This window comes from Magnolia sinica, chromosome 16, assembly GCF_029962835.1.
Source record: "Magnolia sinica isolate HGM2019 chromosome 16, MsV1, whole genome shotgun sequence".
Lineage (NCBI taxonomy): Eukaryota > Viridiplantae > Streptophyta > Magnoliopsida > Magnoliales > Magnoliaceae > Magnolia > Magnolia sinica.
The window spans coordinates 31,918,565-31,936,977 of NC_080588.1; the positions used below are offsets into that span (position 1 = coordinate 31,918,565).

Here is an 18,413-nt window from a genome sequence, read left to right on the forward strand (position 1 = left end):
GCTAATCAGTTTTATTTATTTTCACCTACCCTCTTTAACTATCCTCTCCTCTCGTGAGAAAGAGTGTTTCTCAATCCCTCAAACGGAGAGAACTTTTGGTCAAGGAGACAATGGTCATTGATGTACAGCCCCAGCAATTAATGGACTTTACCAGAAAGTGAGGATAACGTCACTAGATGGCCGATGGCGTGTGAATCATGAAGCATGGATTAGAGTTGATGATTGGTAAGCACAAATCGAAGACGATGAACGGCAATACAATGATAATGATCGGCATCAATTATGTTGCAGAGGTGAATGGTATCAAAGTTGACAAATAGAAGTAGAAGACATCAAAGCAGCCCAAAAAATTGCCAACCTTAAAATAGTGATGAGATACAAAGTTGCAAGGTGAAATCAAGGTGTTATTGTTGGAAGAATTCTGACAACAGGGACAAAACTCGGTGAAGTGAATCCAAAGCACAGCCATGGAAACATGATTTATTTATGAAAACCAGCGCAGAAGCACAAATTGACAATGACAAAGGCATTCGTGCTCTGATACTATTGATATGTTGATAACAAAGCTTGGATGATATGATTGTCGTCATGAGACTGTTAATCACTAGTGACTATTAGGGCCTGTTTGGTTTTCCAATTTCTTATGAAATGCAAAGTAAATGAGCCATCATTATCATTACCAGGTGTTTGTTTAAACAGGAATTGTGCCTCGTAAATCGAGAGTCAAATACACTTGTAAAGGAAGTAGGTAAAGTAAATTGTAATCATTACATTTTCACATTATAAAACAACCACTTTTACAAGGATTTCTGGGTGAAACAAACATTGTAGCAAAATCATCATTGCAGTCAAATGTATGTGATGTCACCACACAATTACAAGAGTAAATAATCATTACTCATTTACAGCTACTTACCATTGTAATTGGAAAACCAAACAGAGGTTTTGAAGCTGGCCTTTGATTTTCTTGTTTTTTGGGGGTGACTTCATTGTTTACAAAGAAACTCTTATAGGCCCATACCCAAGACAGATTTTTCTTCCCCTCATATCAATTAGAGAAGTCTTTAATCATCGATATCATAACCCCCATCCAATGTGACTGATGGGAATTACAATCTCGGAATGGTAACGGCCCTTCAATGGACATCATACCAAGAGACATTATAATATGCTGAATGAGAAAACCATCATCAACCTTGAAAAAAATCTGAAAATCATTCCAAAAAAAGAAAAATCAGAGGAACTCCAAAAAATTCAGTCATTAATTCCCTTTCAATTCTAGTCTATTTAAAGAACATCTGATGCAGCTTTCTAGCCCGATTTGTACTTTCAAGCATTTCAATCCGTCTTTAACTTGGTCAAAATTGTTGAAGATCCCTCAATTGGCTACGGTGTTTTAAATATCGAAGATACCAACCGATATATCCCACGATATATCTTGTATCCCACTTGTGCGATACAAAACGCACAAGGAGTGCCGATATATCCCACCTGTTCGATCCAGTGTGCATTTTCAATTTTTGATCCATGTTTTTGTTGTAAATCACATTAAACTAGTGTCAAATGGTTACAAATCTATGATTCTTCATGTTTTCCATGAAAAATTATAGATTAGAACTTCGATTTCAAGATTTGGGGGAGATGGGTTGTGGAAAATTGAGAAAAAAAAAAATCCCAATTTCTCACAAAGTAGTTGTAATCTTTGTATCCAAATACAAAATTAAACATGTATGTAACCTAATCTAGTGATTTTTCTTTCACTTTTGAATGTACTGATTGTGTTTCCATACATGTCTTCTTACGTTTATAAATTGTATGAATAGACTTTGAATATACTTGCATCGGTTCAATTGGAAAGCACATGTATTAGGACCCCATACAAAGGAAACCCCTATTATGTGCACTCATTTTGTAATGTTTTTATTTCTAAGTGTGTATTGATGTCTTTTACAACAATCCCTGAAGTTTCATTGAAACATTCGACCAATTTCTCAATGTTCCCATGTTTCTCAACAACAACGATACATTATGCGATTCAACCGATATATCCCATGCGATAACCGATATTTATATGTATCCCAAAGGTGTGATACATTACGCGATAACGATATTTAAAACATTGGTTGGCTATCCGAATTAGCATCATTAATATGTTGAAGACAAATCAGAGGAACTCCAAAAGATTCAGTCATTATTTCCCTTCCAATCCCCGTCTATTTCAAGAACAATCTGGTGCAGCTTTGTCACCCTATGTGTACTTTCAAGCATCTTTATCACTCTTCCACTTGGTCAAAAATTGTTGAAGATGCTTTGTTTGTTACAAAATAGCATCATCATCAGTAAACAGAACAAGTCTGCCCTAGCTAGTTGGGTCGGGATTACAAATCCTCTTCTCAAATCATTACCATCTATATCCTCTGTAAGTGACATCCTCCTTTCAGTCTTTTCAACCCTAATCAAAGTTCCTTCCTTATTGGAGCCTTCTCTGGTTTTCATAGCAGATAGAGAAACCATCTAAATCTGCTCTCCATCATTTTATCTCATATTGTGGCTACTCTTGGGCTGCATCAAATTTAAGGACGCATACCCCTGTGCATATATCACATATGCACATATAGACATATACGTGTATATGTACAAGGTATGGCAAAGCAGTAACAGTATGGTGGTAACACTGTTAGGTGTTACGGGGCCGTAAATGGAAAAAAATGGCCCGGAATAGTCCTTTGTGGAGGCGAAATGTTTAAAAAACAAAAGCCCAGAACGACCATTCCAGCCCATATCACAATGGCGGTGGCTGTTACAGCCACCATTACCTTTATGGAATACCCTGATATATACATATATAGACACATGCATAGATATATACATATATAGACACATGCATAGACATATAGGTAAGCATCAATTTCTATTAAACCATAGCTCATTGGTAAGACCACACCATAGAACGTCCAATAAAATATTATCGATTAATTAAACATTATCATTCCTAAGCCTCTTGGAGCCATGTGATATTTTCTACTTTCATCAAAATTCAGGCAATTATCTGATTAACTTTAACTGAGTCACTTAGTGGACAACTAATACTTCTTTCAGGCCACCCTAGTCAACCTCAAGCACCAATATCGCATGAAAGGGAGATCGAGAGAAACAACTAACAGTCAGAAATATGTCATTATGCATTTCACAAGCACCTAACAATAACAATACTACAGAGTAATAATTGGAAGGATTAGTGCCTCTTAAGTGCAATCAACTTTATCATATCTAAACAATATAAAGCGCTAGATATTCCACCATTGCAAAATTACAGAGGTTAACATGAATTTTATATTCATGCAACAAAAGTTAGCAGCTGAGTAACACAAATCATCAAAGACAGTAATATATGCAGCTCAAAAATCAGCACCAGAGGTGACATATCAAATAGTTAGAATACACGTGCTCAAGCCCAAAACAATCCCATGATCAGAAGTTCCGAAAAAGCAGGACAAGTACCATTTGCTTGCAATTCTTCCAGGTTGAAACAGCTACCAATTGATTCTGGGAGGGACTTTAGCTTGTTATTCGACACATTTAACAGCAATAACTGCATTGACAAAGAAACCAGATTACATAACGTGGTAGTTGCATGGATAAAGAGGAGATCACTGTCTTCTTCTTTAAAATAGCCCTTGAACCCACAAGGGGAGAAATCTCTGAAGTCTGAAAAATGAGAAATAAAAGTGATATTTATTGTTGAAAGTGCTCTCTACAATGTACATGATAGCCTTATATAATCAAAAGAACCCAAGACTCTTAATTCAACTCAAAATAGGAAACTTACTCAAAATAGTAAAAATAGTGAAAATGGCCTAAACCTATTCAAACTCGTAAGCAACTCATAAATGACCAAAGCAAGGACTCTGGACCACAGCTAGACTATTTAGGACCTTAGAAAAAGAAAAAACATAACTTACTAGAAGTAGCAAGTTTTAACTAAAAACCCTCATTTGACTCCTAAAACGATACAATTTTGCGAAGCCGTTTGGGACCGATAAACCTTGGGTGATTGGGCAATGTGTACAGCTCGTCAATAGGTTTCCAACAGTATATTGTATGCGCGAAACGAATAACCAGTCACAAAGTTATGGCCATCAGAAGCCATAGTGCATGTTTAGGCCATTTTTGCCCAATTGGACCCCTTTGGCCCGAATTTGTGCGATTCTAACCCTCCATTGAGTCCTCTTACCCATCCTACATCAGTATGCTTTCATAGCTTCTAAAAGCATAGGACACTAATTAATCCCTCTTTAGAAATAGAAGGACCTCCCATCTCGAAATTTATCTAGAAATGGTGTCACAAGCAGAAAGCATCTAAAGATGGGTCCATTTATGTCATACCACCTTACGCAATAGCAAAACACAAACCAAAGTTCAATGAAATGTGAATATTTTCATGCACAAAATTCAAATTACATGAGAAAGAAACAAAGAGTTAAGAGGAAAGTGTTAGGTGCCGTTTGATAAATTAAAAAATAAGCTCTGAAAATTAAGTGCTAAAAACTTAAAAGTGCAAAAAAAGTGTAGTACTTACAAGTATTGAAATTTTTGTTTGGTAGTTTGCCTCGAAAAATCATGATATCTAAAAACTAAGCACTTTTTTTCACAATTATAAATTTAAAAAAAAAAAAAAAAAAAAAAAAACCTTGTTTGGTAAACACAAACCACAAATGTCTAAAAATTAGCAATTTGTCATATTTGCCCTGATTGTCTCAATTTTTTTCTTTTATAGAATATGATATAAAACCTGCTATTGCCATGCCACCGAATTTGGCCAAGTGTCAGTTACTTAGGAGTCCATCTCCTTAGCCAAGAACGTCTGTCCATGCGCGGATCACCTTGGATGTGGGCCATTCATCATTATGACCGACCTTTGATGTGGATTGTCCATTATATGGGGGCCAACCTTGATGTGGATTGTCCCTTATGTGGGGCACACTTGATGCAGGTCGTCCATCGTGGGTCATCCATCATGTGGGGCACACTTGATGCAGGTCGTCCATCGTGGGTCATCCATCATGTGGGGCCCACTTGATGGGGGTCGTCCATCGTGCAGAGCCACACTTTGATGTGGGCCATCCATCATGAGGGGCCCACATTTGATGTGAGCCATCCATCATGTGGGGCCCACCTTATGTGGACCATTCATCATATAGGGTGCCATCTTTGATGTGAACCATGCATTATGAATCAAGGTTATTATTTGAGGAAGGGTAAAATCATCATTTTGAAATTATATGGGGGATATTATAGTCAAAAGTGGAAAAAAAATAAAAATAATAATAATAATAATAATAATAATAATGCACCACCAGTTGCAGCATTTAGCCTCAATTGTTAAGTCAATGGAGGTAAGCTGGGGGGAAAAAAAAGCCATTGTTTCAGTGAAAATCCAAATTAAGTACTTAATTATTTGGATTTGCCAAACGATATGAACAAGAGAAAATCACTGAAATAGCCCATTTCAGTGATAAGTGCCAAAAATAAGTTTTTATCAAACAGGTTGTAAATTGTAATACCCCAAAATTTTGTGCACTCGTGTAGGCGATCCTAACGCGCACCCCAATTTGACGCATGCCTTAGAGAACGGCACTTTGATTTTTTCGCCTCGTACACACTTAGACCTCCAAGCACTCCATATTGATCCTGTGGTCAACCAAACTAGGTCTACAGATCCCTACCAGCAGCACCCTTCTTGTCCGGTTCCTCAAGCAAATTTCAATCAAGACCGTAGGAGTTGTGAAGACCCACTTTTCTTAAACTTGAAATGAATCTCCATCTTACACAATAGTGATGTAGGACGTGGCACAGATACATTCCTAGCATGGTTGGACCAAAAGAAGGTGGACCATAAATTGATCATAACCTTTGATCCAGGTATCGTTACGGGACACACAACCTATCAATCTTTATTTAAACGGCCCATCCGAGGTGAACTGACCCACAAAGTAGGTCGCATCTGTCCGTTTCACCAGAAAACGTGCACTTTCAGCTCAAAAATGAAAATTTAAGAAAAAATATTATTTTTAGTAATTCTAATTTTATTTTTATTTATTTTTAGAGATTTTAGATTTTTTTTTTTTTTTTTCTTTTTAGAAATAACGTGTAATCATGCTCGAACTCTTCTAGCAAAAGTTTATTTGGAATTTTTATTTTTAGAAATTAGGCTTTAGAAGAGTTTTCTTAGAATTGGGATTTTTATTAGAGTTGGAATTTTGCTATTTTTGGTAATTATGAATTTCGGTTTTTTTTTTCTATATTAATGGTGTAATAGACCTATACACATTAGACATCAATCAATTTACGAATTTTTATGAATATTATTTCTATTTTCTTGCTTTTTCCTCGTGGATTCGAGAAGTCTCTGTGAGGAGACTAGAGAAGCTTCGTGGATTCAAAGTAGTTATCCTTGAGGAAGACGGTGATCAACCTCGTCACGTTCATCTTGCGTCAATTGGTATCAGAGCGAGAACTCCCCTCGGACCGATGGCAAATAACGAAGGTATGAACCAAAATCCTGTGGACGGTGATCCAAGGATGCGTTATCTTTTGGAAATAATGGAAGCTTTCCACCAGAAGAGTCAGGTGACCATACAAGGGCCGCAGGCAACCCTCAATCATATTACAGATGCGGATGTGCTAATTCCGCCCTGAGCCCAAGCTAAGGCTCAATCACCCGTGGTAGTTGTACGACATAACACCGATTTCCGTAGAGCACCACCCAATGATGGTGAATCGCAGGCCACCACCTTAATTATGAAGAAGCCGTTGTACATGTCAAAGGTAGAGATAGATTTACGGCGGCACAACATCTTTCGAATAAGGTGCACTATAAACCAAAAAGTCTGTAACGTGATCATCGATGTTAGAAGCGGTGAGAATTTCGTGTCGAAAACAATAGTGGAAAAGCTGCAAATGAAAACAGAAAGGTACTCATCTCCGTACACGATTGGATGAATCAAGGAGGTCAACAAAACAGAGGTAACCGAACAATGCATTGTCTCGTTTTCAATTGGTAAAAATTACAAGGATCAAGTACTTTGTGACGTAGTCAACATGGAAGCTTGTCATATGTTACTTCGTCGACCATGGCAAAATAATATTAATGCTACGCATAGAGGTCGGGATAACGTATTTATATTTATTAAAGGCAATAGAAAGATTATCCTCGTCCCTATGGGAATAAAAAACCAACCCAAGACTTCTAAAGTTGAGAAATAGTCTCTCGTACCCAAATATGATTTCGTTAAACAATATGAGGAAACAGGATATGTAGATGCATTAATTGAAAAGAAAAAATATATGGAGCCTGTGAACATCCCAAAGGATTCGAAACCGGTATTGCAGGAGTTCAAGGCGATTGTGCTCAATGAACTTCCTAATAAATTACCTCCCATATGAGATATACAAAACCACATTGATCTTGTTTCAGGGACAAGTCTACCTAATTGCCCACATTATCAGGAAAAATGTGAGATCTTGCAAGCACAATTGAAGGAACTGATCCATACTAGTTAAGTCAAGGAGAGCATGAGTCAAGACAAGGAGACTGTGAGTACATGTATTGTGTCAGCTCAAGAGCCTAATGCCAAGTACAAGAAATGGACTAATAAAGATCGGCGTCAGAAGTTAATTGAGAATCATAAGATAAGTCCCTTGAGTAACTCGAGGACGATTTTTTTTTAAGTGGAGGGGTTTGATGTAAGACATGGCACAGATAGATTCCTAGCATGGTTGGACCAAAAGAATGTGGACCGTAAATTGATCATAACTTTTGATTTGGGTATCATTACGGGACGCGCAACCTATCAGTCTTTATTGAAACGGGCCATCCGAGGTGAACCGACCCACAACGTAGGTTGCATTTGTCCATTTCGCCAGAAAACGCGCACTTTCAGCTAAAAAACAAAATTTTAAAAAAACTTACTATTTTTAGTAATTCCGATTTTTTAATATATATTTTTATTTTTAGAGTTTTTAGATTTTTTTTTTCTTTTTAGAAATAACTTGTAATCATGCTATGACACTTCTAGCAAAAGTTTACTTAGAATTTTTATTTTTAGAAATTAGGCTTTAGAAGAGTTTTATTAGAATTAGGATTTTTATTAGAGTTGGAATTTTGCAATTTTTGGTAATTAGGAATTTTGGTTTTTTTTTTCCTATATTAATGGTGTAATAGACATATACACATTAGACATCAATCAATTTACAAATTTTCATGAATCTATTTTCTTGCTTTTTCCTCATGGATTCGAGAAGTCTCTATGAGGAGTCCAGAGAAAGCTTCATGGATTCGAAGTAGTTATCCTTGAGAAAGACGGTGATCAACCCCATCACGTTCATCCCTGCATCAAATAAACACTGAATCCGCCCTCCAAAGAAGTTTACCACAGGTTAGTTTGTGGTTGTGCCAACCACACCCAAAAAAGCACGTGGTGGAATACCCACTTAAGGCTGCATTTTGGATACACAATTGAATTTCAAATAACTTCACTTTAATCGAGAGGAAATGGAAATTTTTTACAAAGTTTTCTAGCATTCATAATACTAAGTACCCAAATTGCAGCATACTCTTTTCCAAGTCCAACTTGAAAGTAATGTAACTGCACCTTGGAGCCCAGTCCACAAATACACATACCAAGGAATGCAACTATGATTTGGTCATGTCGAGTTTATTGCACTAATTACTTTATTTCAAGTCACCAGTTCATCTGAACCCACCCTGAACTATTACATATGGAATCAAAAGTAGAACACGAGCAAGACTTCCCCCCTGTACAAATACTTGTCATCATTCACCCCATCGAAAGAGACTCATGGGAAGGTACAAATACATGTGACATTCTGACAGATATAAGAAGGTATCATAATCGCCTCATTCCAATAAATGTTTAGTTTGATCCTCTTTTAGCGTGCATTTTACCTATGCCTCACTATCAACTACAGTTTTTAGTCTTATGTTTGATTGTATTCTTCAATAGAGAACAAGTCATTGATGCCCTCACAGTCTATTGCAACACCCCCAAAACCATGTACACATGTCAAAAGTTTCTATTTCACATCATGATCAAAGCCTCTATACGAGCAGTCTTGAAGCAGAACCCACTGGTCAAGCTTACTGATCTATGGTATCATGCACTTCTAACAAGCATAAATAGTTTACAAACCAAGGCTTGGATCGGGACTCAATCATTAGGTTGACTCAACCTATAATAGCATGAAGCATGAAGCATGAAGCAAAGCGACAACAAATTCGGGTACGGGAGCGGGAAAGTTCTCCTTTAAAACACAAACAAGTATAAATAGGTAGGAAGTGGGAACTGGAGCGACAGTCTGAAGTGGGGATTTGAGGATGGAGCGGCACTTAGGTAGAAGGATCCTATAACCAAGGGTCGACCAAGCGATGCCAAAAAAAAAAAGATTTGTTTATAATTTTTCTTAAAATATACTTGTCTTCGTTCTTGTGTCAGAGACTTAAGGGGTTCAATCAATCAAGCCCCAAGTCGATAATTAGGATGATTCATGCTGGAACTAGGACGGTCCTAGTTTTCCAGACCAAACGATAAGCACAACCATCACACTTGACTTCACGCCCAACCGAGGAAAATCAACATATTATTGAGTACACTAATTGTCTGATTTCTTTCCAATGTGAAGCCATTAATATTTGAATAACAGATGACTTAGGAACAATGACATAAGGATACTCCAAAAGGTCATTTGGATTGGGGGCTATGGGGAATTGCAATAGCTAGAAGTTAGGATGCCCATTAAGCATCTAAATACCTCAAAAGATGGTGATTCTGATTTTCCAAATAAATGATGGATTTTCGCGAGAATTGCCACCACCAAGTTCCAATATCTCACGTTCCATATCTCGGGCGAAATTATGGTGATAGTGTGCTAAAACACATCTTGAAACTAGATTGCCATGTTCATTGATCTGAACCATCCAATCCAACCGGTGGTGTACTTGACCAATAGATCCCATGTGTCCACATGATGGGGTGACTCTTAGATGTGCATGCACCAAACACCTGCTTAAGCAAGCTTTAAAATTTTTATCATTATCCATTGTGTTAGTGGGTGTACACATTCCCATACACCTGCAATGTATCTTATATTGGATTTGTCTTAGTATCTAATTAGGATTAGTCTTAGTATCTAATTTTGTATTGTCTCTCATCCTTTCAAGTATCCTATTGTAATTAAGTATTACCACCAAGACTCTGACCAATGTCCTCAAGGGCAAATAATCATTATAGGATCTACAAGCTCATGCAGTCCTATTGATTAAAAAGATATTTCATCAAATGATTTCTACCCAATATAATATTAAAATTAAAACATTTTGATCTGACAATGCCCTTGAATATTTACAACATGATTTACAAAAACATTTTGTAGATCATGGCATAGAATTTCAAAGTTTGTGCCCTTATAAATCACAACATAATGGAGTAGATGAACGTAAAAATCAACACTTACTCTAGGTCACCCGGTCATTACTAATTAGCATGTTAGTACCTAAAACATATTAGGATGAAGCCATTTCTCTTACAGCATACATAATCAATCGGACTTCGACCAATGTCCTCAAGGGTAAATACCCATTATAGGTTTTGCAACCTCATGCACCTCTATTCACATTACCACCAAAAGCATTTGGGTGCATCTACTTTGTCCACATTCTTGGACCATCTCATCCACCAAGCTCAGACCCATAATCAATAAAATGTGTATTCTTAGGGCATTCACTCTCAGAAGGAATACAAATGCTACCGTCTTGTAACTCGAAAATGGTATATTTCTAAGGATGTGATATTTTTTTTTAAATATTCCTTATTTCAATTCATGAGACAGTACACATCTTGCACATTTTCCTCTTCCTGTCATAGATGAGTCTTGGATTGAAGATGAACCAAGCACCACCCCAACCAAAGAACTCGAGGTCTACTCTCGATGAAAGAAAACTCTTGTTCTTTTCTAGCACCACCATACTTCAACAATTTGAACCAAAATCTTCTTGTCCTAACGTATGTGCTTGATCTTCTAAGGCAAGTTTACTTGGTGCTCGCTCTGTTGACATGCCTCTTGAAGCAAATCACAAGTTACATGAGAGACGATCAAACGAAGTTTATAATCTGGGCATGCATTGTTGACTAATCAGTCGTCTTATTTATCTCAGCTTTACGTGTCCAAACATCTTATGATGTCGAAATTATAAGCTAGTTTATGCAACAACCTTGTCAGCATCATCTTAAAGCATTTTATCGAATACTCGTTACTTGAAAGCTACACTTGGTCATGGTCTTCTCTACTCAAATCATGGTCACCTGAATATAGGCAGTTTTTTGTGATGTTGATTGGGCTATCTACTCCTCTGATTAACGCTCCACTAAAGGGTAGTACACATTCGTAAGAGGAAATCTAGCTACTTGGAAAAGTAAGAAACAATCCATTGTTACTCGCTCCTCTACCAAGGCCGAATACCACGCACTAGCCATGCAACTTGTGAACTACTATGGGTGAATGGCATCCTTCAAGATATGGGATTCATGACATCTTCCACAATTCCAATACACTACTATAATCAAGCAGCCATCCATATTGCATTTAACACGATCTTCTACAATCGCACAAAGCACATTAAAGTCGACCATCACTTCGTTTGAGAAAAATTGGCCGCCAAGCTACTATATACGCCTTTTGTTCGTTCAAAAGATCAATTAGCAAATATCTTCACCAATGTTGCCTTTTGTTCGTTCAGAAGATCAGTTAGCAGATATCTTCACCAAAGCCACATTAACATCGCACCTCAAGACCATCGATATCAAGCTCGGCATGAATGATATCCATACGCCAGCTTGAGGGGGAGTGTTGGTCGTGTACACATTCCTATACACCTGCAATGTATCTTATATAGGATTAGTCTTAGCATCTAATTAGGATTAGTCTTAGGATCTAACATATGGTCTCTTATCCTTTCATGTATCCTATTGTAATTAGGTTTTTCCACCTAAACTCTTATATAAATAAATGATTACAAGGAAGAGGGTAGATACGAATACAACTCCCTTCTCCCACATTCTCTCTCTTATCTCTTTCCTTTTCACATTGAATGTGGACCGTTGCTTCACCTAATTGCCCATCTCTAGTCCACTAATCACATGGACTAACATGGTCTGATCACTTTGCTTTATGGGATGCCATTACCTCTAATCATCCATCTGATGAAGTATAAGTCGATTCAAAACCATCCATATGGAAACCATTGATTCATAAGCTTTAATCCAGTCATTTATACTCATGCACCACAAGAGTGCAAATATAACACGTCGTCAACATCTAGACTCATAAGTTTGATCACACAATTCTACAATTAGTAGTTAAAATTTGAGTTTGATCCCTTGAATTACTGGGCCACACTTGTTTTTTCAGCATGGACGCTTCTTAAAAAACAAACAAAACACCACTTTTGATTTCACTTTATAAGCTAGCGAAACACAAACATTACAACTTCTAGGAGATGCCCTACCACAAGGTTTTAGACAAGTAGAAAAATCATAATTGCCAGCAACTGCATTACTTAGGAATTACAATACCTGGTAATTTAATATCTAGGTCATACGAATACCCCAAATCCAAATGACCCTTAAAGGTACCACATTTGTATCATATCACTTCTGAAACTTCAATTTCATGCATAAAATCGACCTAACACCATATACAGGTATCACCACCATGACATATATATAAATCATAGACTAGGAGACATAACCAACCACATCCCCTCAACACACTCATCCATGTCCCAAGTCTCCCGACATCGTCTTTAGTGGAATGCAGTTAATACACATGCAACACCAATGCTAAGTTGCAGGAGCCTTAAAACTAGGTGGTGCTCCCACTTCAAATTGCACTTTGAACTCACGCTCCCGTTTCTTAGCCATTTATACTTGCTATCATTTTGAAACAGACACTTCCCCACTCCTACAACAAAATCTATTGCCACTTCATGCTTCATGCAACTATAGTCTGGTTGACCCTAAGCCAAATTAAGACTTCCAGGACACATGAAGAATAAAGCATACAATATCTAAATCATTTCTGAGATAAAACATATTTACAGTCCCCATGTGGGCTTGGTACACATGAAGAAGAAAACATACATGCTCATACGACTGGGTCTCCAGGATCATACGCAAGTTAGATTCTGATATTTGCATTTGTTTTACGTTTAATGAGGCAGTGGGTTGACCAAGCTACCCTTCTAATGATTGTATGTGAATAAGTTTTAAGTATGGTATTTTAATCTTTTCCCTAGTTAGCAGAGTTTTCTCTATTGTAGAGCATATAAAAGGCTAGCGTTGGATGTGCGACTCTTTCAGAGGATAGCTTATGATTTTTTTTCCTCTCTTTGAGTAGTCCATAGAACTGCATATGTTGCTTTCGTGGCTTGTGTAGTCTAATTCTTCGCATGTTTTGAGACATCCATAACCCATTATCTTCTTCTTTTCTAGTAATGGATTGTGGCGCCTTTCCCACCACCATTGTTTCTTGACCTTTGACCAGTTCACATATTAGGATGCACCAAGTTTTCAAATTTTGAGTCACTTCCAATGACTAATTACGATTCTCCATGCGCTCCAATATCCAACAACATAATATTCTGCCAAACTAAAGAACCCTTAGACAAGGGTGCACAGCTCCTCTCCCTTCTCAGGAAGCATCTCAGCTCATACCATCAAAAGTAACTCTTAGAACATGAAGCATTAAGCCTGTTGCAGGCTGAACTAAACACAGAGAACAGATTTCACTAACACTTTGTAAGATTCACCTTCGCATACTATTACACTGAATATCATTCCCATCCAATTACAAGTTTATATTGATAAAATGAAATTTTCATTGTTCATATTATCACGGGCAGTGGGACTCATGCATAGAAAGTCCAAGATATTTATAACAAAAAAGGGACCACCTCTGACAACTCTTATGTGATTCTTCTATCATGTTGAAAGGTTGATAATTGAATAAGGCCCATTGGGCCCAACTCCATGTAATAAGGCCCATACACCCCATTCGCGTTTATACTATTATAAATAAGAGTAGAGGGTTGGAGTTTCAATAGACCCTAAGCATCTCATGTTCTTACTCTCTCTCTCTCTCCCTAAGCATCTCATGTTCTTACTCTCTCTCTCTCTCTCTCTCTCTCTCTCTCTCTCTCATTGTTTCTCTCTTCCATCTTTCTTCTCCTTCTCATTGTAGCTTCTCATAGGTCCTCAAGATCAACAGAATGTAGCCACTTAACATGGTATCAGAGCCTAAGTGCTCCTAGGGTTTCTTCTTCTTCTTCTTCTTCTAGTTTTCTTCTTCTTTTCCTTTCTTTTTCTTTTTTTTTTTCTTATTCTTCAATTCTTTTTTTCTTTTTTCTTTTTTTTTGAAGATTTTTCTAAACTACTTGCTGATTTTTGTGTTGCCTTGACCAAGATTTGTTGGATTTTTCCTATTGAAGTAGATTTGTTACTGGATTTTTTCTATTGAAGCAAATGTTTGTGTTACCTCGGAAAGGTTGCTAGATGTTTTATATTGAAGCAGATTTTTGTGTCGCCTTGGCTAGGGTTTGATGGATTTTTCCTGTTGAAAAATATTTTCATGTAGCCTTGGCTAGGATTTGCTGGATTTTTCTATTGAAGGCTTGAAGCAGATTTTTGTATTGCCTTGGCTAGGATTTGCTGATTTTTTCTATTAGCATAGATTTTTGGGTTTTTTTTTCCCTTCCTAATCCTCGGTGGTTCTCCTCTTTCCTTCCTTTTTCTTTTTCTTTTCTTTTTCTTTCTTTCCTTCCTTTTCATCTTCTTCTTCTGCTTATGAGTTTTATTCTTTTATTCTTTCTCAACTAGTGGTGTTTCCCTTCCTTCCCTACCTAATCTTCTCTTCTTTCTTTCCTCTTTCCCTATTTCCTTGCCTATACAACAACAGCTTCTTATCAACCATTTTCCCTTCACCTATCATTCTTCTTTTTAATTCTTTTTTTGCCTTGAAAGTTGTGAGGTCTTTTCCTCACTGACTCATTGTGATTCGTAAGAGGTGGTGGCTTGCGGCTGGAATTTTTAAAGTTTTAAATTTGCATTGCTGGATTTGAAGCTCCTTTGTTGATCGGCTGAATTTTTTGGTGATCCGGTTCATGTGTAGCTAGATTTGAAGTCTCTTTTGATGTTTGGTTGAAGCCCTTGCTGATTTTTCTATTGTCTAGTTAAGAGGTATTTGACCAGATTGTCTCTTACTATGTGACATACAGTCGCCACTTCTCCACCTCCTCATTCAACGACTTACCAGCTTCTTCATTTCAAGCTCTCCTTGCCAAGATGTGTGATGTGACCAATATTTATTCAGGATAGTTGGCGTGACTCATTTATGTACCGGGTAGTTGGCCCAGACCCGTTTATACACCGGACAATTGGTCCAGGCTTGTTTGGACCGAGTAATTGTCCCAGCCTTGGCTTAGATTTATTATTGTACTAGGCTTGTTTACTCTGAGCAGTTGGCTTGGACTTATTGTTTATATTGGAAAGTTAATGCAGGGGCATTTTCACACCAGGCTCGAGTGGGGTCGCCTGTGGGATGCAGGGGCACACTCGGGGTGGGCGGGGCCCATGGGGGAGGTCTCGTGTTCGAGACTCCTCACCAAGGGTGATTAATGCGCATTTAACACTGGGCTTGAGTGAGGTAGCCTGTGGGATGCGGGGACACACTCAGGGTGGGCAGCCCGTGTGAGGCGGTACCCATGTAATTTGGGGCCCACGAGGGAGGTTCGGCCGAGGTCCTAACCCATGAGATGTGGGGCCTGGGCTATGAGATAAAAGGATTAATTCGCCATGCTCTAATAGTTTGAGCTTTTAAAGCAAGTGGTTAATTGTCCTGCATCAAAAGTCAGTCGATACTTTATTTTTTCGGATAGTTGTCTGGACTTATGATTGTGTTGGCTAGTTGGCCCAGCCTTGGTTGAGTTGGATAGTTGATCCAAACTCGTTGTTTATATTGAACAGTTGGTCCATTCATATTTATTCCGAAATCTAGATAGTTGTTCGGATTTATGATTGTGTTAGGCAGCTGGCCAACCTTAGTTAAGCTAGATAGTTGATCCAAACTCATTTGTGCCAGATAGTTATTCCGATGGCTCACATCACTATAGTTGCAGAAGTGCCTGTTTGCTTGAAGGTATTGGTGGTCTCATCGCCTCCACTTATCATCCGCTAGTTCACCTCTCATGACAGCAACGCCACTCGTCTCCACACGTGCTACTTTTTTATATCCTACTTTAACAAAATCCTTTATATGCCTCTCCAAACTCATGTTCCTCTTTTCAGAGCACCTTAAGTTTGAAGGTGGGGGGGTGTTAGAGAAGAATTTCTTTCTTAGGTTTGATCATGTTAGAAAATAATTTCTTTCTTTCTTAGGTTTGATTATGTTAGCCCTTATGACAACCTAGCCTCATTATGATCCAGCTTGGGGGGAAATGTTGAAAGGTTGATAATTAAATAAGGCGTAATAAGGCCTGTAAGCCCCATTCAACATACCATAAGCATCTCTCTCTCTCTCTCTCATTGTAGCTTCTCATAGGCCCTCAAGATTAGCACAATTGTTTAACAAATCAAATACTCTAGCTTTCTACAATCAATACAAATGGATGACATCCTATTATTCAGCATACTATGCAAATCATAATCTCCAATTGAAGAAGATAAGGAATAATTGGAAATGCGTCATGTTTAAATTTGTTGAAGTAATGCATACTCACATTGCGCAGGCTCCCTATTGTTTCGGGAAAGCACGCTAATAAGTTCCCTGAGATGGATAATCGCTCAAGCCTGACAAGCAAGCCCACTGGACACAACAAATGAATGTAGTTAAAAGTTAAAACCAACAAAAAAAAAAACAGCAGAAAAAGAATTAAAGACCTCAGAAAGCTTAGATATGTACAACAGAGAGAGAGAGAGAGAGAGAGAGAGAGAGAGAGAGAGAGAGTGGAAACAAACATGGTACGAGTGGGGGCAATTAAATTTTCATGATCAGATGACAGATTATAAATGATAGCTTCTTATTTATTATAGACACGTGAGGGCTACTCGCAAGAGCCTTTTGTTTTGAGTCAAGCTTTTTAACATGTAGCATTTGTGCAAGATACTGACTGTTGATCAGGGAGGCATTACTGCAGATACTCTATGGACCTAAAGCCATGCTAATCTGGTCATCAGGTGGGCTACACATGTACGTAAAATAGATAGTAAAATGAACTGAAAGATGGTACACATTCCACATAAACATGCCATCCACCTAATGACTTGACCGGCCAGACATTCGGGGCCACAGCTCATACATAGTGGCACTGGCACGTACTTGATGACAGCCCAGATTTATTGTGTGCCTAGTGGGGCACAAGTGGGATAACTAGGCAAAATCTGACTCTTGCTTGCAGGAGTCTATTTATTTACACAGAATATTACATTCATCAGGCAAGGTAGTAATCCGATTGTTATCAAGAGTGAGGACTTTAAGAGACTGAAGTTTCCCCAAGTTCATTGGAAGGCGCTCAATTAGGTTATCAGCTAAAACCTGAAAAATAATAGCCACTCTATTAGTTCCTCCATCTTTACAATCTTATCCAAAAAAAAACAGTCACTATATTAGTTACTCCATCTTTACATTCTTATACACATGGGAACGTCGAGTCCCACATAAAAGGTCTACTAGAAAGCATGTAACATATAGATCCATGTAATTTAAACACGTAGGTAAACATGTAATGATGTGAAGTTCTCTCACCAGACGCTGCATATTGATTAATTTACTGATTTCCAGGGGAACATCAACTGTAGAAGCAAAACATTACCAGAACAACATGAGCACCATAGAAACAAGTCTTTTAAAAGAAAACAACCTCTTGAAGCCAATCATTTGAATAGTAAAGGAAGCAAAGAATTCCTATTTAAACTTTCTTTTCTTGAAAAATGCAATATGATGTTGAATCATTTAGAAGACAAATGCGGTTGCGAGAGATGAAATTTTCAAAAGAGGTAAATGCATAGGGTGCATGAGAGATGGTTCAAATTAACATAGGCACCAGACTCAGAATAAATTTACTTTAGGGGGCCTGTTTGAACACACATCTGCAAAAAGGGGTTTCCACTTCACGCATGCTTTTTCAGTTGACTCGATGGAAACCAATTGGGTTGGTTTTGATCGAGTTGGTTTAGTACTATTTTGCCAGGCGGGGCCATGGGGATGAGATGGGATTTGCGATTGCAAACGCACAACCCAAACTGGGGTTTGGCTCAAAATGTTGTTGAGGCGTCAAACATCCC

At 37.9% G+C, this 18,413-nt stretch overlaps 1 protein-coding gene across 2 annotated transcripts in view; it reads right to left on the bottom strand.

Annotated features, from left to right (window-relative positions):
- LOC131228600 (plant intracellular Ras-group-related LRR protein 7) overlaps positions 1–18,413 on the bottom strand; it is a 73,475-nt gene that overhangs the window by 28,112 nt on the left and 26,950 nt on the right. For both annotated transcript variants that reach the window (XR_009163017.1, XM_058224366.1), the window contains exons 3-6: positions 17,875–17,921; positions 17,556–17,664; positions 16,850–16,935; positions 3,502–3,592 (exon numbers count right to left, since the gene is read on the bottom strand). Coding sequence is in view for 1 of the 2 variants with exons in the window: in XM_058224366.1 (XP_058080349.1) it covers positions 3,502–3,592; positions 16,850–16,935; positions 17,556–17,664; positions 17,875–17,921 (333 nt within the window). In the remaining variant the exon portion in view is untranslated. The remainder of the gene's footprint in view (positions 1–3,501; positions 3,593–16,849; positions 16,936–17,555; positions 17,665–17,874; positions 17,922–18,413) is intronic.